This window comes from Jatropha curcas, chromosome 8 (genome assembly GCF_041381405.1).
Source record: "Jatropha curcas cultivar XTBG-Jc1 chromosome 8, XTBG_Jcur_1.0, whole genome shotgun sequence".
NCBI lineage: Eukaryota > Viridiplantae > Streptophyta > Magnoliopsida > Malpighiales > Euphorbiaceae > Jatropha > Jatropha curcas.
In genome coordinates, this window is record NC_143158.1 from 17,309,029 (window position 1) to 17,332,259 (window position 23,231).

Below are 23,231 nucleotides of genomic sequence, written 5' to 3' on the forward strand. Positions count from 1 at the left end.
CAAGCCAATTGGTATTAGCGTCAGGCCCTCTTGTACTGGTAGAGAGCCCATTGGTACCGATCCAAGGGGAGCTAAACCCTATAAATTTAACACTCATCCTCATTTTTAGGCATCTCTTGTGGCTTGATCAAGTGCATTTCAAGATTGAATGCTATCATTTCCCTTGTGGGAACAATTCTAAGGCCTTAAAGTTCGATTTTTGCTCTTTTCCTTATCAAGCCTAAAATCCAACTTGGTACTCAAAAGTCAATCCTTTTGATTTTCACTTACACTTTGATCCTCCTTGGACCAAAGCTACTTAATTAATTAAATTCATTAGTTATTATAAGATCAAACCGGGTCCTCGTATCCATCCTTTGCTTAATTTTGGAGAAAGACTTGATCTCTTTGATCGTTTTACATTGTGGAGTTCCGTAACCGTACACTTGCACCACCCGACTTTCAACATCTACCTAAGATATAATACTAAACTCAAAACTTTATCAATTAAACCTGGTCCGTCCAGCACCTAATACCTATCAAGCTTGGTCCATCCGACACTCAAAATGTTGTAATGACCCTGGAACCTGACTCTAGGTTGTATGCACCAAAAATCATAAAACCGTTTTTGGCACGACATCCATGCATTCAAGCATTACACCTCATGGACTAAGAAATCCCTAAACACTAAAACCAAGGTGAACCAAAACCCGTGGTCAACCTAAACACCATCCTATAATCAACCTAAACACTAAATCTGTGGTCAACTCAAACCCTTGGTCAACCTAAATACCAACCGGTGGTCACCTAAATACCATCCTGTGGTTAACATAAACACAAAACCCTGTCCGAAGAGATTTGCTCGACTAAACAATAACCAAAGGCTTAAATGTCGACCTGAGCATTCCAAAAAGCCATAAACACTAACCTAAGTACCTAAACTGGAGGCAACGTCCCGACCTAAAGCCTCAAACACCAACCTGAGCACTGCTAAATTATCAAAAACCTCAAAACCGAGCATCATCAACCATCAAAGCCTTAAATGCCGACCTGTGCATACCAAAAATCCTAGACCGAGCACCCTCAATCACCAAAAGCCTTAAATCAAACCTAAGTACTGCAAACTAAGGGCATCCTGCCCAAACTACCAAAAGCCTCAACCAAGCACCAGAAGCTTTAGATTGGACCTAAGCACTACAAACTGAGGGGATCCTGCCCAAATTACCATCATAGCCTCAAACACTAACCAAACTACTAAGGAACTTCAAACACCGACCTCAGTATCAAAAATAACTAAACTTGATATTGCATGCTTTAAACCTGGCCAAAGCAAAACACTAATCCTTCCTTTTGTCTGTTTCTTTCAGAGAACAAGTATGGCTTCCACACCGGCTCCAATTTGAGAGAGATGATGAATGAAATGCTTTGGGAATAAGAGAACCGCTTTCGGGCTATGCTTAATGAACAATAGAACCACCTCCAGAATACTATAACTGCTCAGAGGGAGACTATACCTGGGGAAGTTAGGACTTTGATGAATGCCAGCCAGAATGGCCCCACACCTCCTAACCAAGTTGGAGATCTAATGAACAAAACTCTCAGCAGCATTTTATCCCACCTATTGGCAACTAGATTGCCAATGGGCCAACTCTTGAGGGTGTTGCTACCTCTAATATCACCGTGCCTCCAAACCAAACTGAAGAGGAACATGCCTCACTTGAGGTTAAAAAGATGATGGACTAGACAATAACAAGAAGAGGACTTGGGATGAAATTTCCAATGCCTTCAACCAATAATACCACTATAATATTGAAGTGGATATTTGAAGGTGAGCCCTTGAGACCTCCAAGCAAGGTGACAAAGAATCTATCTCCTCGTTCCTCACAAGGTGGAGAGGTAAAGCCTCACAAATGCTCAACAGGCCGACAGAGCAAGAGCAAATTTACATCATTGCCAAGAACCTCTTTCCCTCCTACCAGAATTTATTAAGGACCCAATATTTACTAAATTTTTGGGCCTTAATTGCTACTATTAGTAAGATTGAAGACCTTATCTAGTCACGCCAAATCAAGGATGACCAAGCTTCTAGATCTAAGTATAGAAAGCCCCAACTAAGTTACCATGCAGTTTCTCTTGCCAATCAAAAAGGCAATGAAGTGGCTAATCTGATCAGCCACCAACAAGTTCCACCCTATCCTCCCAGACCGATTGCTAGAACTGACAGGCATGCCTTTACTAAATTGGGAGTTCCTTTGTCCTTCATCTACCAGAAAGTTATGGAAGACAAACTCATTCAGCCTCTTCAGCCAAGACCACCACCAAACCCAGTTCCCAAGAACTATAATGTGAATGCTTACTATGCCTTCCATCAAAAGGCAAGTCACAAGATAGATGACTGTAAAACTCTAAGGCATCAGATACGGGATCTTGTGGAGAGTGGACACATCCTACCATTTCGACCTCGACCAAACATAAACACCAACCCTCTACCACATCACCAAACAAACATCCACATGATCCACCAGGAAACAGACACTGACCTAGTTTCCCTCATTCAACCCATTCATGGTGACACATGCTATGTCATTGACTTAAATGATGTATTGGAGGAAATTAACGTCATTACTAGGAGTGGAAGACAGTATCCCTCTCCTCCTTCTGAAGCTCTATCTAACCCAGCTGCCTTGGCCAAAGATGTTCTGAGTTCCACTATGACAAGAAAATGTGAAACTTTCAAAATTTATATAAGGTTATGCATGCTTAAAATGTAATTATGCCTCTGGGTGTGTAATTACTGCTTTAGTTGAATTAAATGAGTAAGAATGATTATTTGATTAATTTCACATTCATGCTATGCTTTTTCCTATGATAAAATTTTCATGTTAAAACTTATGCCTTATGGCTTTGATGAGTTTTAAGTTAAGATTTCTTTATATAAGTATGTATAGATTATGAAAGTAAAGTTTTATGAGAGATTATATAACATGAAGAAAGAAAGTAAGATTTTGGGCTCTTACATTATTTGGTGTAAATTTAATGTGTGATTGAGATTTATTATGTTTTTGCGCATGCTCTGCATATTAATGCAACTCTGATTATATGGATATAGATATGATCATGTGCTTGGCATGTGGGTGCCCTCTGTATAAACGAACACATTCTATCTACTTCCGTAGGCTTTTAAGCTCTCTATTTTTGTTTGGCTATTTATAGCCCTCTGCTTCTAATTGGCTTTTATAGCCCTTTTTGTTCTGCTAATCTCATCTGCTTCTTATTCTGAGCTTCACAAGTTAAAAAGGAAAGAAAAATGACTTAAAAGATATTATTAAATAATATATGTTTTTTTAAGTCTATATCTTTTATTTATAACTTATATATTTGGATTCATGTTATTTAAGTGTTTTATGCTTTATAAATTAATATCATGTGCTTTTAGTCTATAAAGGTACAAATATGCTTTTAAATGATGATATATGAGAATGTATGATTACATATTAAGTGTTTAATTATGCATGTTTAGTATCTTAAATGATTATATGACTATGAGTATGGATGCATGAATATGCAAATGATTATATGTTGTCATCGCAACATTGGATGTTTGAGATTTATGAGGATTACTAAGTTTTATACTCAGCTCATCGATATTTATTACACGCAGTTGTAGACCAAGGATACTGGTAATAGATCAAGATCAGCATCAAAGCAGAAGAACCCATTTTGGTAGTTTTAGTTATGTCGAATTATATATTTGGATTATGGCATGTATACCTAAATGATATTTGGAGTATGTATTTTATTTGGAGCTTATGTATGAGGATATGTTTTAAAAGTTTGTGTGAGATTTAGAATTCAAGGAGCTATCTATGCTTAAGTTATAGAATTGAAATTTAAGTTATTTATGCATAAATGTTTATGAGAAATATGTGAGTATTGATGATTACGATGTTGAATTTATATTGAAGTTGAATGATCGAGATTGATATTGGAGTTTGATGGATAGTTGTTGAGGATTGTGAAATAGAAGTGCTTTTGCTTCACAAGATTTTAGCTAAATTTAGTTTTTAGGAGAAACTTTTACACTTTTTCCGCAGAATTTTCCAAATTATTTTTCTAGGTAAAAATATCGGATTTGTTAGACTTGTGATATTTATAAAACAACTAGTTCATATCTGTAGGTATAAGCTTAATATGTATACTAGATTGGTGCTACAGATATAAGTTTAATATGTATACTAGATTGGTGCCTCCGACAACAAATATGTCATCGATCATCTAATCCTCCGAGAATAGGCGAAAAATGTTACAGTGAGGACATAGATGAAAATTTTGAAATAGATGTGCAATATATGCCAGTGGCAAGTTGTAAATATTAGTGTAAACTCCATCAATGGATCATTTTATTCTTATTGACAAACTAATAAAAATATTTAAAAAAAACCTTAAAAATTGCACCTAAATTTCTCGTTCAATAATTAAGCACTGTGTTTCACTTATTGCATATACATCTAATAAAAAAAAAGTGCAAAAATTATATTCAATAAATATAATTTTATAGATTTAAATGTTCAATTGATGAAATTTAATTAATAAAAGACTTTAATGCACTAAACTAAAAAGTAGATGTTCAATAGATGAAATTTAATTAATAAAAGAGTTTAATGCACTAAACTAAAAAGTAGAGAATGCCTCTAGAACTTTTCTTATTCATGTGTCCATTATGTACTAAGCCAAAATAAAAATTTAATATCCTTTATTGGTAAGAAACAGAGGAGATATATAAACATGTACCGTAAATCATATTAAGAAAAAAATACTGAAATCTAACAAAATCATTTTCAGAAAAGAAACAATATAAAATGACATGCATGTATAAATGGAAGGAAACAGATGTTGAAAAGGTCAACAATCAGATTTTCCACCGTTTAATCAATTAAAATGAAGGACAGCTGCTTATGTTACTGACGCAGTTAAACTGATTAGCAAGAGAAAAGACAGCCACTGAGATATACATCCAAACTTGACTTTTACCCTAATCTATTTTTGGGTGGAGAAAGGTTAAAGGAATTGCGTCAAGTCGTGGCGCCAAAAGAACTTGTAACTTGCTCAGATCCACCAACCAACTTAACTCAAACACAGTTTTCCTTTTCAAGTCTTGGTGCCAAAAGAACTTGTAACTCGCTCAAAGCCACAACCAACTTAATTCAAACACAGTTTTCCTTTTCAAGTCTTGGTGCCAAAAGAACTTGTAACTTGCTCAAAGCCACATCCAACTTAATTCAAACACAGTTTTCCTTTTTGATAATAATATGATTCCGCTGGCACCCATTTATTTAACTTAACACGGTGATGAGAAATAATCAGAATAAATTATTGATTAAGACGTCATAAGACCAAAGAAGATGGGACAAGAAAAACAATTTATCCATATCGAGAAAGAGAGGGAGACAGAGGAAGTAGTGTAACCACAACAAATCTGAAAGACAAAATTATGTCATAAACAAATCAGTTGACTGAAAAGTTCTTTTTAATAATGGGAAAAGGTCGTCACATTGACAAAAAAATACAAAACCCAATAGGCAAAAATTTGTATTGCAAAAAATTACCATATTCATCCATGACAACAAAAAAATCAGCCGAAAGGAGGTCTCCAATCATTCATCATCCGAATAGTTGAACTTAACAGAATGAGAATGCAAATCAATCTGTCCTCCTCTGTATGTCCCCCGCTTCTTCTTTGTCTTTTCATGCCTAAAATCCCTGGGGAAGATTGAAAGATAGTGCAGAAAATGACAAATAAAAAATATCAGTGCATATAATAATAGTTGAAAATGATCATATGCTTTCTTAATACTGATTAGTACCTGATGCTTGACCACATACTTTTATATGCATAACATGCCAGAGATATTATAGCCAATGATTTCTTGAGTCAAACACAGAAGAGAACAGGGAACTTTCCATCATGCAGAGGTTGTGATATGCTGAAGGTATAATCTGATCTTAATCTCATTTTAATGCACCTTGTTTTTCAATATAGTATCAGCATAAGCTACTGTTTTGACAGTATTAGTTGCATCTCATAGTTCCAAACAAATTGATACACATACACATAAGAAGGGCAAGGAACAACCACGATCTTGCATGATATTTGACTCCTACAATATCTAATATTAGAACTAAATATGACTGATGCGTAAAATGGGGGATGGGCTGGAGAAATTGTTTTATGATAAAATTTCACACTTTTGCTAGAATACCCAAAATAAAAACCAATAGCAAAAACGTTGAACACAAGAAAAACAGAATAAGCACTAAAACAGCTGAACAGCACTGAATTTACAAATTAGATCCCTAATTACAGCTAGAGGTGAACATTATTCAGTTCAAACCAGAATACCTGAGAAATAACACATTGGTTATTTTGGAATGTTTCAGTTTAAATTTTGGGGCCTTCCAATTTATTCAGTTCAATTCAATCCCAATTTTGCCTTTATATCAGGAAACCCCTACTCTTTTTCCTTTTCTCAGAAATAGAACTCAGTTTCTTACTTCATTACCCTGTTTCTCTACTCTTACAATTGCTTGAAAATATGCTATCAAGAACTACTGTCCCTATGCTGGTAGAAGTTCAGATGCAAATAAGCATATAAGAAAATGAGGAGAAAAGGATTTGACTCATGGTTACCACCTCAAGTTTTTGCCCACTTAGGATAAGGTTACACCAGGCTTCTTTTGGCACATTTTGTTTCCATCATCAAAGTGGACATCTAGATCACAAGGTCACAAGCTAGTTTATTGAAGTGAATCCAGGTTATTAAATATCACTTTCACAGCGGATGTTAGTTATTAAGACTGTCAGTTATTGACTAATCAAGCGCTTTAAAAAAAAAAAAAATTAAAAAAAAAAAAAAAAGAAGCCCAATACTAAAATAAGGATCAAACTGAAAGTTCATTGGGTTTATTCTCCAGTCTGAATTCAGTTCAATTATATATTACAGGAAATTTATATTTTTTAGCTATCGGTGAATTTTCAACCAAACCTACCAGCCAATGCACAATTCTAGGCCCAGCCAATCAAACTCAATAGAGTTGAATCCAACAAAAAGATAAAATAAGATACTAATTTCATAGAGCATACACCTTCAGACATGGAAAATTGTTGCATGATAACCATTTGAAAATCAAACCTTATAATCAGCCAGAGTTATAGATAATAAAATATTGAAGAACTTTATAATGCACAAAAATAAGGGGTAAATTCCAATCTAATAAGATAGTAAAATTAGGAATCAGAATTTAGAAAAAAAAAAAAAAAAAAAAAAAAAAAAAAAAAAAAGGGTAAGAACTGGGTCATAAAAGCATCCAAGAAAGAAGAAGCTTCTGGAATTTCTGGCAGCAGAAGGGAGAAAAAGAAGATGGAAGAGAATTAAAAAGTTCACAGGAGATAAGCAAAATACAAGCTTCACATATGACCTTCCAACCAAATGAAAAAGCTCAGAAATCCAAATCCAGAAGCCTAAGCAAAAGAACTATATAAACAGAGTTTTTCTAGAGATTCCATTTTTCCTATTAAGATTCGTGATCTCACATGGAAAAAAAATACTTAATAAACAGTTAATACAAAGTGAGAAAATTCCGATAGGAAAATTTTCTGACAAAAAAATAAATTGTTAAACAATACCAAAACCCTGTCTTCCTAAATTTCAAAGAAAACAAACTAGGAGTCCACAGGATACTTCTACCAAAAAAAAAAAAAGTCATCAGAAAAATCTATTTTATTTAAAATTAAAACCTACGAATTAAAACAAAATAACTCCTTTTTTATGGACTACATGATTACAGGTTCCTTGAAAAGAGCAGTTTGACATGATATAATAACTGCATAATTTGCCACATCATCCTAGGATGACTTTAACCACCATGCCAAAAAATTTCAAGTGGACCTTTATATAACTAATTTGATTCCTTTTCTGATTCTCATGGGCAATGAGGTTATATCAAAACAGCATAAACATCTAGATTTTATTCTCTGTGCCTGCATCTCAAGGTATCATGAAAAACAAAAGCCTTTACTACAAAATGTACCTTCCTCTAACTTGCCCAAGAACTTCTTGGGCCTTTGCACCATAACCACTCTCAGCACCATCCTGCAAAGAGAACTTAAAAACTTGAAGGAAATGATATAAACATAGAAAACTCAGATGAAGAGAACTTAAAAAATAGGTATGAAACAAACCTTTGCCCAATATGAATTATCTTTAAGCCTTCCATCAGAGAAAACCACTTCATCCACTTTTACTCTCTGAAAATACTTAACTGTCTTTGGCTGTAATGACATAATTCCAGTTGTAAGTGGACTCATAGAATCAATGATACTCATGAACAGAATTACAAATGCTACCAACACAACAGGAAAACATATTCATGAAAAGGAATTATAGATAGGAGATAGAAAGAGCAAAGGGTGTGCATAAATCCTCCTTAATTAAGCTGTCCTATAAAATCATGAACAGGATACAATCATGCAAAACTTGATGAACTTATTTCCCACAAGCCCCTAGAAGAGCTATCCAAATTCAACTACACTGAAACAAAATTTTGGTAGATCCCAGTACATAATTCTCATGCCATAGCAAGTTTGCATGTACGTTAGACACCTAAACAAAATATTGTATAAATTTCATTCATTAATCATCAATGTGAGCATGTCAAAATTTATGCATACAAGAAGTATAAGATCTAGATATGTTAAGCATCTAATATCAACTTTGAATTGTTAGTGTATTAATCTTGTAAATGTCCAGTTACAGATAGGTGAAGTTTGTAAGCCTTCCTATTAAAATTCCAGTACAATAATTCTCATGTCATAGCAAGTTTGCGTGTACATTAGACACCTAAAAAAAATATTGTATAAATTTCATTCATTAATCATCAATGTGAGCATGTCAAAATTTATGCATACAAGAAGTATAAGAACTGGATATGTTAAGCATCTAATATCAACTTTGTATTGTTAGTGTATTAATCTTGTAAATGTCCAGTTACAGATAGGTGAAGTTTGTATGCCTTCTTATTAAAATTTCTTTTAACTACTAAAGCAAGAATTTGCAGTTTGATATCACCCAGGAAATCACTGAGAAACCAATATTAATTCTCCAGCAACACCTTTGGGGCTTCAACTGCCTCCAAAGTGCTCATGTGCATATTTGTGTCATACAAGAATTCTTATCTCTATTTCCCTATCTCATCCTCACAAGATGTCATTTTCCCATTCACATCCACATATAGTAATCAATGTACATAAGGCCAATGCAAGAAGTAGTCCAATTTTCAAAGATCAATTGGTGGATATATTAGTCAAAATGATTTATAGCTTCTATGATCATAAAAATCAGAACAACAAAAGTAAAAGGAAAAACTCAAAAGTGATCTCTATAAAGAGATCCTAGGCTCTAGATACAACATCTCTTTCTCTGAGCAAACTAGGAAAAGGAAAAGTATTAGATTGTATAATGACAAATGTAAAACTAATACTTGTCTAGACAAAACATCTATTAGCAAGCCCTACAATCGAGGAATCAAATTCCTTTTCATCCTCGAATTGCATACTTTTATAAAAAAATTCAAGGAGATTGCTGGGTAAATAAAATTCATCCTCTTTCTCTATGCTGCTCATTTAAAAAGAAAAAAGAAAACAGATGCAGCAAAGGGAATCATTTACAACACATGGTCCTTATTTCTAAATCTTAACTACTGATGCATGAAAAGATAGGTGGACCACTGGAGGTAATATTCAATGTTCAAGGAACCTGGTAAGATCATAATCAGAGAATAAGCTATATATGCAGGGTCAATTTGGTATTTAGAGAGCTTCGTTTCAGAACTTATTTGTGATAAAGTAATAGAATCAAAGTAGAGTCTTGGCTCAAGTGTTAAAACCCATACCTCAGCCGAACCATTCTGTTGCCTTTTTATGGTTTTCTGCGAGGCTGATTTCTCCCCATTTTCCTCAAGGATCCCATTTGACTGCCCATTAATCTGTTTAGATGATCTTTTTTGGGACTCAACAAAACCAACTTGGCTGCTTTCTTCTTTCTGACCTTTTTCTTCAGTTCTGCTGGCAGAATTTAACTCTGTAGATTGCTCACTTATCTTTGGTTCCTTGGAACCTTCAGTCTTTCTTCGTTTAGATTCTTCTGTCCTTCTATGTTTGGATTCTTCAAGTTGCTTTGCATCAGCAGCTTGAACAGCATCTTCTTCAGAAGCCATTCTTTTTCTTTTTTTGGAACCTTTACTCTCTTTGTCAGTTAAATGCTCCTTTGGAGTCCTTAAATCATCTTTTGTAGAATCAATATTATTTGTTTTTTCTTTATCATCAACATGATCGGAAGACAGCTTGTCTTTCTTCCTTTTCTTATCCTTTGATTTATTATCTGTCACAGAGTCAGTTACTTTTTTGCCCTCTACAAACACTACGTTCTTAGTGTTTTCTTCAGTTGTTCCACACAGTGATTCTGATGGATTATGTATATTGTTATTGGTAAGAGATTCAACATTTAAGTTGCATTTCTTCTTTTTGTCCTTCCATTTTGCAACATCAGCAGGGTCATGCAAAGCCTTTGTGCTGACTTGTTCTTCTTGTTCAAGAGAACTTGAATTTTTTTTGCCTTTCCTTTTGTCTTTAGATTTTACACCTATAGGTACTGAATCTTGCATCATGACCTCATCATCATTATTAGAACCAATAGGTTTACCACTAGTACTCTTATCACTGTTCTTTTTCTTTCTGTCATCCTCTCCACCTCTTCCAGAAATGATGTCAGCTTCTAATTATGCAGTTCAATAGAATCAGGATATGGAATAGCTTTAGAAAATTCATCATACAAATTAAGTTTACTATGAGAGAACATTGGGAAAAAGACAGGCAAAAAAAAAAAAAAGGGAAATCCACGATTAAACACACCTTGCACCTTCTCGCTCTTGAAGTTTTTGCTGACTTGATTACTGCGAAATACAGAAAATCATCCACCATGAGAATGTATAAGTAAAATTTTAACTTAATGCTAACTCAATATGTAGAGGAAACAAAAAGATTTGAAATTTAGGAAATTTGTTAACACTAGACATTTATAAAGTATTTAAAACCGAGACAAAAACTGTAGGAATTCTGTCCAATGATGTCCAAAAGAAGAATATCATCTTCAAGGACCTTGCCAACTGCAAACAAAGCAAAGCCATACCAAAACATCTAAAACATGAGACTCCTATTTGGGTCATAGAAAACATTTTCTCCGAAAACATTTTATTGCTGAAAATGTTAACAGTGACAAAGAAAACTTGTAAGGAAACCACAAACACACGCATCCATTAATCAGATGCCAACACCATCTCTCACAGTCATAATGTTCCATTTGTTGCACAAGTATTTATCAAATTTCACAATAAAAAAAAATAATAAATAAATAAATAAAAAGCTTTTTACACTCTGTTTGGATGGGTGAGGGAAGGGTAAGGAGAGTAATAATAAAATAATATCTATGTTTGGAGAGGAGTGGAAGGAGTGAACTAATTGAAAGGTAAAGAGAGATAATGCATATTCTTTGTGTTTGGGAAGAGGGGAAAAGAGGGGTAAATAATTAAAAGTAGTACAAAATGCTTAGTTAGTACAAAAAAACTTAGTTACCTCCTCTCATCGCTTACATGCCAATTTGGGTTGTAGCAAAATTTGAGATTTGCCCTTGTTCAACCTCATTCTTCCCTTATATACCCCTCATTCACCTCCAACCAAACAGATTGTTAGAGGTTCAAACAATTTCATTCTTACATCTTGAAAGACGTGTATTGAAACCAACAACAAACGATAAGATAATTTCTAAATACTTCTGACAAACAAGTTTTTTATCACAAAACAAAACAGACCCTTAATCAAATACAATATATTCCAAATTACAAGCTCAATGGACAATATGCAAAAAAGAAATTTGTTGACTTCATACCCCATTTCCAAAAACTTGCAGAACATCTCTTCCAAATCAAATGAGGAATTCTCCAAATCATCTTTCTGCATAGACAGAAAATGGATTAAGCCAAAAGAAAATTTTATAACAAGCCAAACAAACTAAGAGAGAAAAAGCGTGAGACCTCGAGTTTGGCTTCTGAACGAAACTTCTTAAGAGTTTTGGAAAAGCCACTGCATTCAAGATACTTGGCTATGGAGTGAAAGAGAAGAGCTTTCTGCTCGGGCTTCAGAATTAGGGTTTTGTTGTTGTTAGTGCCGTCGTTTTGCTTCATGCTTGGACGCTTACAGAGTAAAACGACTTGGCGAGGCCTAAATGCTAAAAGGCTAGGGTTTAAGTTTACTGTCCCTGCGATCTGGGCTTTTGGCATATAAAAATTAATAACTATTTATACATAAACGAGATAGGAAGACACACACAGACAGAGGGACACGGACGAGATCTTTCACCGCCGAAGCAACAAATAAAACCCTCCTAGCTAAACTCCCAGGGTTTTGCAAAGATTTTCTGTGTGTTTCCCCCCAATCTTATATAAAGGAAAGGAATAAGGTCAATTTCGTCCTCTACTTCGACACAATACTTGCTCAAAATAAACTTTGTTTTATAAAATCTATCTCGTGCACTACAGCAAAAAAAATGAAAACCTAGTTTTAAGAAAAGTTCAACTTTTATCAAAATAAAATTTTTGATTTAAATTAAATATAATTAAAAAATAATTAAACAAAAAATAAGAAAATTTTTCAAACTAAATATTGAATATGATCAATATTTTTAATTTTGTAATTTTTGAATAAAATATTTTCCTTAGTTACAGTTTAATTTTTTTGTAATTGTTGTATTTGTTTTAAATAATTTTTTATTTTTCGAAGTTTAAACTTTTTAAAAAATTTTATTAATTAAAAATTATTTTTATTTGAAAAATGGAGAAACAAATTGAGCCCTTTTTTCTAAATGAAATTACTACTTTATCTCTATAATATGTCAAAATTAATCATCGTGTTCTTACTTTTTAAAAAATACAATACTTTTATCTTTAATGTTTGCCTTCATTAACAAAATAGTCATTCTACTCACTTTTTTATATTTTTCCATTAAATGTCTTTGGAAAATACAAAAATAATCTTATCTTTACACAAAACATTTAATGACAAAAAGTCGTAAAATGAATTAAATGACTGGGGGTGTATTTGTTTAAAATTCTATTAGATTTTAAAAAAATTTAAAATTCCAATGATATTCAATTTGGATTTTTTGAAGTCTATTAAAATTTTATGGTATTCAATTCAGACTCTTATAAAATCTATAAAAAAATCTAATGGTATTCAATTATAACTTTTTAAAAGTCCATAGAAATTTAATGTTATTTAAAAAATTACTGATTTATGATGATTTTATAAAATTATTGACTTCATTGGATTTTAGAGTGTTAAGTATGAATAAAAAGTCATTCACAAACTCATCATCCAATCTAGAGATCTCAAAAATCTTTCAAAATTTAATAGAGTCTTACTCCAATACACCTCTCAATAAGGATGGAAGCAGGGCGTGTTCCGCAAAGTTTAAACTACTTGTATGAGTATCCATTTAAAATTTTACTACTCGTATCTGTTCTACACCCATTTAACTACTCATTTAAGTACCCTTATTCGAACCCGTTTTGTCATAGCCCTACCCTTGGTAAGTATTGTCCGCTTTGGCAAAGTCCCCGGATGTCCCTACACCTCACGGTTTTGTCCCTTTGAGCCAGGGGTCACCCACTCTGCCAACTCAAAAGGCGCCTACCAAGGTTAGAGACTACCCCTCTTATGTATAGATCGTTTACCTCGTCCGTAGCCGATGTGGGATTCGCCTAAGGTGATGCCTCCTAATGTCCAGGATGTCACATTCACCCCCCTAAGGGACTCAGCGTCCTCGCTGAGGTTTGCCCCACCACCAGCCAGAAGGAACGAGGCCGGCTCTGATACCAATTGTCATAGCCGTACCCTTGGTAAGTATTGTCCGCTTTGGCATAGTCTCCGAATGTCCCGGATGTCCCTACACCTCACGGTTTTGTCCCTTTGAGCCAGGGGTCACCCACTCTGCCAACTCAAAAGGCGCCTACCAAGGTTAGAGACTACCCCTCTTATGTATAGATCGTTTACCTCGTCCGTAGCCGATGTGGGATTCGCCTAAGGTGATGCCCCCTGATGTCCAGGATGTCACACGTTTAATTTTTTTACTACTCGTATATGTCCAAAACCCATTTAAAATACCTCTTAAATGGATAGGGTACCTACGAATCTTAAACTATCTAAATTCGAACTTATTTAAAATACATTTTTTACTAATAATGGTTATGGTACCCATGGTTACTCACTAGTGAACCTGTTTAATATAGCAGTTAAAGAGTAACGGATATCTAAATATCTATACCCATACTCTATCCATATTCATCAAGGATAGTAATTTTACTACACATATCCATTACAAGTAATAATTTCACTATCTATATCCGTTACAAACCAATTTATAACTATCCATATTCTCTTTAAATTGATCAAGGCGGAATGGATAACCTAAAATACCCGTATCACTTCCATTCATATAGTGTAAAGCAATATATTAATTATTGGATTAGTTTCGAATTGATTAATTCATGTGATGAGAATTTGATATTTTGACAAAAATTAATATTGATGCTGCTGCAAATTTTTCAGAATTAATTTGATTTTTTTTTTTTTGAAATTTTTATGGGTGGATTTCAATTAAATAATGATTTAATAAAATAAAAAAATTGAAAAAGCTTTGAAACAGTTGAAGAATTGAAGAATACAGTCTGCCATTGTTGCGGTCGCACTGCCAGGCTCCGTGAGCCACAAGAGATGTGTGCAGCCTCCTTGCGCGAACTCCGGCAACTGCGCAAGTCTTGACTAGCTATGGTTGCTAGTTTTTTAGTTTTAAATTAATTAATTTATTTATTTAAATCTGAGATTTTTTGACGAGATGGTTGTCGTTTAATCAAGAGATAAGAAGCATGTGGTCTTACAACCACATCGCGACTGTTCTGGGAGCACATGATGATGCCAGTGACACTGGTTATTGTAAGTCTTTCACTGTCGGCAGCAATAAGGTTTTAATGAAAAAAAAAACGATTTTGGAGAAGATAACGCATTTTACTTTTTAGTCTCTCATTATTTTTTAATTTTTCAATTGGGTTCTAAAATTATTTAATTTGTTCAATTAAGTCCTAAAATTAATTTTGGTTGGATATATAAAAGTTATTGTAATTTCATCAAAGTCAATCAAAATCTATAAAAAAAAGTCTCACAAATTTCATAAACTTCAGTGTAGAATTCGAATGAAATATATGAAAATCTTAGGAAATCCTTCAATTCTGTCAAATTCAACAATACTTTTAAAATCTAACACAATCCTAATCCAATGCACCTCCTTAAATAGTTTTTTGAACCCAACACTAGGGTAAAAGTAGTGTATTTTAAAAGAGCGGGATGACGTAATAATTTTGACATAATATAGAATATATTAGAAATTTTTTAATATAATCTAAAAAATCGACCAGATATCAAATCATTTTGATACTTGGAGTTGGACTGAAGTTCGATTGAATCAACTTTTTTATTTTTTATTTTTTAAAATTAATAATAAAATTAAAATAATCATAAACAATTTTGTAATAGCTAGTATGTAAGGATATACATTGCACGTTAGGACTCCTGGTAGTCACTTATTATATTTATCATATTTATTTTTTAAATTAAGTAATAGTACAATTACATCTTTATTTAACATTTGACTGTAGTAGGATAAAGTGATAATCTATATTTATATATAGATAATAAAGTGATAATAGATTTAGAATTATTCATAATATTTTTAATTGAATTAAAATATTATAAAGTGATAATATTAATTGAGTTATTTATGAAGTGATAATATAATAGGTTTTTTAATCGAATTAAAATATATTATAATTAGAATTATTTATAATATTATTAATTATAAAAATCAATGAAATATATTATCAAATATAAATATAAACTCAAATTATAATGACTATTTTTTTTATAACGTGTGTTGCATATTGTTATTGCTTGTTTTATTTTCGTTGTTTATTTTATATAATATTAAGTATTAATTATTTTTATTTTTTTAAATTTTTATAATATTAAAATATGATTTCATATGAGATTAACGTGAATATAATGCTAATTAATAAAAAGAATATTACATCAAAATTAAAATATGCTAAAGTTTTTTTAAGTAACTAGAACCTGCGTGATGTGCCAATATTAAAGCATGAAATAATATTTTATAACATCATCCACAAATAACAAAATTGTATACTAAAATGACGATGAAATGCATTGCAAAATTGTATCTCATTGAGATTTGCTAAAAAAGTTGGAATGCTCAGATGTGCCTTCTTAAGTATCCTACAAAGCGTTTCACTAAGATATATAATAGCAAAAGTTATGCATAATATGACTTGCATCAAACAATAATACTTAAGACCTAAGATGTTAATACAAACAAATATTAGAGAATTAATGTCTTACTATTAAAAAAAAAAAAAAGATCAATGAAATTACGGGGCTAATAGGCAACATTTGTGTTAACATAGCTGATGACTGTAGAACATTGGGCGATATAGTCTATGATAGATTTTATAATTATAATAAATTATTACAGTAAAATAACCTACATTGTGTTGGAAAAAAGCTTTAAAATATGGCATGAACCATAACGAGCCAAACTTGGTTACTTTCCTGTAAAATCTAGTAATAACTGATAGAAAATATATATACAATAATTTCCTACATAATGATTAACCCTTCGGCAAAAATAACGGCTCATGGAAAACTTAGCAGTTATAGCTAGGGATGACAATTTTACCTGACTCGATGGGTACCTGATCTGATCCGATCCGATTTTAACAGATTCAAATAATGAATAAACGAGTTTGGAATGAGTTCGGATAATATTTTTATTACACGTATTGAGTTCAAGGACTCAGTTACCCACTATCTGTTTAATAAATATTCAAAAAATATTTAACATAGTTATTTTAAAGAAAACTAATTTTTATATAACATATTTTTTAATTATAATTAATGCTATAATTATATTTAATAATTATATTATTTTTTATTAAGTCAAAATAATAATTTTATAATTTTATTTACTTTTTATTTTTAAAAATTAAAAATATTTTTAATGCTATACGGGTTAGGGTATTTAAATGGGTAATTATAGTCGAGTTTAGGATGAGTTCGGGAATTAAAAATGAAATTCTAAACGGGTTCGGCACGGGTTTAGGTAATTAATTCATAATCGGATTTGGGTTTGAGTGGTTCATTTTAAGCGAGTACCGACCCGTTTCCATCCTAGTTGGAGCTACCCATAAACATATGCAAATTCAACAACTTTACAGCATAAATTTATTCCCAAATAATTCTAGCCATCAAATACTATTTGACGTTGATTTTGTAAGTTGATTAGGCATATTGATGTAACAAATCCATTTTCAACTTAAGAAATGCTAATGAAAATAATTAACTATACATTTCGTTGCTGTTATATAAAAAACAATTTCATCCCTATATATCAAAAGTTGTTTGCAAAAGAGATAATCATGCAATACACTGCATACATAATGCCTTTTGGATTCTATTTGGTTATTTGAAATGGACGACTCTACTATAATTTTAGTTTCTTTAATTTTGATGCGGTTAACGGTCGAAATTAATTGGGTTAAAAAACAAAAATTTCGGTTAAAAGTGTAACTCAGATTGACCGAATTGACCGAATTGACCAAATGTTCACCTCTAACTAAAAGAGGAATAGTAATGAAAAAAAAATCAAATACATGTATTATTATTTTTATTTTAAAATGAGTGAAACTAATAAAATATATCTTTAGTGATGTTAGATTGTATATTATATATAAATATAATAACATATACGTTATAACTTCATTCCATGTATTTGATTTTGTTTATTATTATGAGAAGTGAATCTTTATTTTTTATGTTTAGGAGTTGCAAAACAGGTTTTGATGTGAGAGTTGCAAAACTTTCTAACTTTTCAATTTTCATTGATCTCCATATTTGAAATTTAAGCTATTAAATATTGATATTTAATGGCCTACATTTACAACTCATTATCTATAACTGATTTTTTCATTTTATGTGCTAAAGCTGTGATAACTTCTTTGTTGTTGCTTATTATGTATTATTTATGTATAATTGTATATACATTTTTAATCTCTTTTTAATATCCATTTTGAGAAATGAAAAGACACGTTGATATGTACAGTTAATAAAACATTTGCATAAAATTTTATATATATATATATATATATATATTTATTTATTTATTTATTTTTTAATATCCATCTTAGAAATGAAAAGATGCATTGATATGCACGGCCAAGAAAATACTTGCATGAAATTTAACTTTTTTTCATTTTTCCATTTTATGCTTCTAGCATTTGTCATTCTATAATCCAAAACACAGCAAAGTGACAAATTTTGCTACTTACACTTGGCTTCCATATGAGGCAAACTGCTCTCATTTTATATATTATATAAGTTAGTCCTATATTTAAACAACTTTGTACGATATCTAAAAAAAAAAAAAAAAAGACAAATAGATTCTATTTCTAGAACCTATAGTATTTTGAATAGTCATTCTTATTCCTAATATCTGTAACTGTCACGACCTGTCTCTATTGCCCGGACCGACACTAAGGCCCAAGTAGCTTAAGGCCACCGAGACCCATAGTAACCTTGAAACATTGTTCATCAATCATCTAATCCAATAGATATAAATCAAGAGGATAAGCCCGATAAGAATATTCAACTGTGCCCAATATACTAATAACAATCCAAATCGTTACAAAGACCATAATTCAAATACAAATATATGTTTATTATTTATTATTTGTTCAATTTCTTGCACCTTTAGTACATGCATTCACAAAGTATAATCATAATCTCATTCATTAGGCTCCAGTCAATTATTCAACTCATATTTTCAACTATAGATTCAACTAATCAAAATAAAGTTTACTCGTAATTACTATGATTATTTCATACATAACACTCCTATAATAACTACGAATATCTACATCCATTGCAAATATTAGAGAACCCTAGCTGAATAGTAATTACTGTTCAATTTAATAATTACTTCAATGATTCTATGGAAGAAGGAAGAACATAGCTTTAGATAAAATGTAGAATAGAGTTCAGTTTCCTGACAAATTTAAAGGGAGCAGGAGTGATATAAAACTCAATGAATAATAACATATAATACCAAACCTAGGCATTCACACGATATGCTCCTAGACTCCTCTAATTAAGCATCCACCATTCATGCAATGTCAATCATAGCACTCACAAACAATAGTAACCATAATGCACACCAAGTGGTCGTTAGTCAGTGGAATCACCTTAATAGGACCATACTCTCCCCAAACATGCTTTTTTTTTTTTTTGGTAACAAAGAGGGTGAGCAAGCTCACAAACTAGCAACAGTCCTCAAATGAGAAACACCACTAAGATCATGAAGGAGCCATGGCAGGAGATCAACAAGAGGTTGCTCAAGCATATGCAGACGTAGAGGAAAACCAAAAGCTAAATTAGCAAGTTTATCAGCGCAGTGGTTTGCTTCTCGGAAAACATGTGAGACCTTGCAATCCTAGTCCCAACCAAGGATCATCCTAGCAGCAAGAACTAAAGCCCGTAAACTACCAGGCACCCAAGGTCCTGTGACTTGTGCACCCAAGGAGCCAACCTCTGTTCAGACGAAATCATAATCGGATAAAAAAATTTTTTCATAAGATATTTTTCTTTATAAAATATTTTCCATGACACGTGTCATAATTCGGAGTGCACAAGGGGGGGGGGTGGTGCCACTCCCACCGCTTACGGCCTACTGACGACATTCTCACCATGATTGTGCTCTCACCCCAGGTGATCCACATCGTCCCAACTCCCATAGAACAATCACATCACATTAAATACAAAGCAATTATTCATAGAATTTACTAATGCACATCAATATATATATATATATATATATATATATATATATATATATATATATATATATATATATATATATATATAACTTACTTGAAAATAAATAAATGAAATGAATTTAAAAATGAAGTATGTATTCATGAATTTGGTAAAATATTATGTATTATTACTCACTGCCTGTGGTGAGAATACAGCTTCATTGAGATCCTTACTATGGAGGAGTTGAGAAAATACCTATGTAATCTAGAAGAAGTAAGGAAGATAAAGAGAAACCTTGTTAATAACATAATTGATTACCTATTTATTTGTAGAATTCTAATCCCTTTATAGCTATTATTCTAAAAAAAATTCTACCAAAAATTCGACATAGTCTCCCCTTAAAAACTGGACTAAACAACATGTTCAAAATCATAATTCAATAATCAATTTTCAAAGCCCATCCATCAGATGATTCATACCAATTAAATCCCATCCGCCGTATCCAACATTTTATAATTCCAATATTGACATTAATTATATATCTAACTAAATTCACCAATACAATCATATTATCATATAAAGCATATATATAATTTAGTATAAATTCTATAACTAATAACCAACTACTTATCATTAGTTCATAAATCTTACTCAAGGATATATAAACCGGATATTCACAAAACCTCATCAGTATCCATCATAATTAATTCAATCTCATTATATTAGTAGTTATACATAATCATATTCCCCCATTAGCCTTAACTAAGTTATTAATTTCACTACACTAATATATAATTTGATATCAACATAATCATACCCTAAATTTCAGATATCAAGCACTAAAATAATTCTAAGTTAATAATAAATTACCATTCAATGACATAAATATCATAAACCAATCATAATTAGTTTATTCATAAAAAGATTAAATAATTTTATTTATATTAATCCACTCATATAATCCAAGCTTCTATTTAAATATGTCTACCTTAATGACTAACTAATCTAACTATAAAAGACTAAAATATTCAATTATCAACAAATCTAACAAAACATAATTAATTTGCTCGCTAATTGATTATATCTTTTTAAGATGAATTAAACTTTGTTTAGCCAACTTTCTACAACTTTTCAGCTAATTTCTTAATTTGCATCAAATAGCAATTTGAAGGTCAAATGAGTTTGGATCGCAAAACTAATTATATATTCGTAACCTATGCGAGGATAAGATTCTGCCTTTTGGGAACTCTGGTCACCGGAGCCATCACCGGTTGCTGCCATCGTCGCAGCCCATGGTGGTTGGAGGGGCCGGTAGACCATAATTGTGCCATTTTTATCTTATTTTGCTCCAAATTTCATGTAGATCACATTTCTACAATTAATGTTTTCCAACTAAGCTGATTTATATTATTTTCCCATTTTTTTATCAATTTAATACCTAAAATAAAATCTCCCCAATAAATCTCATTATTCTACACTAATCAAGCTCAAAAATTTCCTCTAAAGATGATGTAAAGTAGAGATAAACCAACCTATTTGAAGCTTGCTGTCGGAAATTGTTTGGCTCACCGGAAAACAATACCAAAAATATGCAACTCCACTGTAGGAAGTTACGAAGCTCAACAACGGTGAGTAGAGAGAGAAAATAGAGTGGTAAAGGCTTGAACTATCACCGATGCATCTCCTTTTCCGGCCAAAGTGAACTATCGGTAACAAGGAGAGAGAGAGCATCGTGGAGAAGAAAGAAAGAATGGAAAAGAAAGAAACAAAGAAAGAAAGAAAGAAAGAAAGGAAGTAGGGATGGGTTCACATGGATCTTGGGTAGATTTAGGTTGTTTTTCTCTCTCTTTTTTATTATCTATCTATATAAATATATAATTTCTAGGGCCTAAATAATTATATAGCAATATGTTAAAATATGAAAATGATGACAGTGCATTTAATTTTTTCATTATAAATCTCTTTTCTATTTAAATAAAAATTAAATGTTCTTTATTAATTAATGGAGTTACAATTAAACTAATAAGATTTCATTATAATTAATATATAATAAATATAAAATTTTTATTAAATAGTGTTTATTCTATAAAAAAACTAATGAAGTTATGATGGAGTCATAGTTAATAAAAATTAATTGAATAATATAATTAGATTAACAAATAGAATTAAAATATTAATATCAATTCAGTAAAATTTATTTCATTTAAATTAAATATTCTTATACTTCATTTAATTTGAATATATGAGAATTTCAAAGAAAAAAAATAATTAACTAAATATATCACTTGAATAACAATAATTTGCTTACAATAATTAATTGTGTTATTTAATATTTTAGTTCAATATTTGAGAATTAAAAAAAAAACCTATAATTTTACCTTCCATCATTTAATCAAAAGTACATAAGCAAATTATTTAAATTAAAGCAACACAAATATAAATTAAAACAATTTTCTTGAAAATTACATTCAATTTAATTAAAAAAATAAAAAATTATACAATCTGCGCATCACGCGAGTTCAAGACTAGTTATTATTAAATTCATTAGTCAAGAACTTCTTTAAGAAGTTGATTTAGGTTCTTCTAGAATAGGTTTGGATGACTTGGGTTTTATTTGGTTTGTATGAGTCGACCTGGTTAAAATGGTTTGATTTGAGGAACAATATTTACTTGACTTTTAAAATTAAACTTAATTTGATCGGTTTTTAAAATAAAATTTCGGGTTGTTTTAGTAAAACCTCCTCTTCTATCCCATAGGACCGGATAGGAGATGTTGCATTTCGGGCTAGAAGCACATAGTGGCTTATTTAGTTATAAACAATTAAAGAGGATTCGAATTAGAAAAACACTTAAATGCAAAAATATGTATTATTTACGTAATATTTAATGTATGCGTAATACCCTCAATTTAATAACTCTGAAAATTTTAAATATCGTGTTAATTAATATTATCTGGAAAGCTAGAATAATTACGGTTACCTAGTTTTTAATATGTAGAACTATTAATTGGAAGTTGTACTGTAAATTAAAGATAAGTTATGTCATGAGAATCAAATTGGAAGAAAGTTAAATGAGATTAAGCTTTGACGATGAGAAGCTAGCACTTTGATTTATCATTTAATGGATTGATTATTAAACACCTAAGATATGATTAAGGTTTAATTAGGACTAAACTAAAGTAATCAAAAAAATTTAGGTGCAATTGTAC

The 23,231-nt window shown here is 31.5% G+C and overlaps 1 protein-coding gene and 1 long non-coding RNA gene across 3 annotated transcripts; both read right to left on the reverse strand.

The window, feature by feature from the left end:
- Positions 1-5,456: 5,456 nt before the first annotated feature.
- On the reverse strand, positions 5,457-12,549 carry LOC105638658 (nucleolar/coiled-body phosphoprotein). Of its 2 annotated transcripts, none has more exons than XM_012222490.4 (7): positions 12,124-12,549; positions 11,979-12,043; positions 10,946-10,986; positions 9,928-10,805; positions 8,219-8,308; positions 8,068-8,129; positions 5,457-5,739 (listed from the first exon to the last, which is right to left on the reverse strand). In XM_012222490.4, the coding sequence occupies exons 1-7, from the start codon at positions 12,367-12,369 to the stop codon at positions 5,634-5,636; spliced, it is 1,488 nt and encodes a 495-aa protein (XP_012077880.1). In that variant the 5' UTR covers positions 12,370-12,549; the 3' UTR covers positions 5,457-5,633. The 2 variants fall into 2 exon arrangements, with proteins under 2 accessions (XP_012077880.1, XP_012077879.1); XM_012222489.4 differs by having other exon boundaries at positions 9,928-10,808; positions 12,124-12,547.
- Positions 12,550-20,178: 7,629 nt separating this feature from the next.
- On the reverse strand, positions 20,179-21,860 carry LOC119371576 (uncharacterized). The gene is made up of 2 exons (XR_005179210.2): positions 21,556-21,860; positions 20,179-20,287 (listed from the first exon to the last, which is right to left on the reverse strand). It is a non-coding gene; the product is annotated as an uncharacterized LOC119371576 (long non-coding RNA).
- Between the last annotated feature and the right edge of the window lie 1,371 nt (positions 21,861-23,231).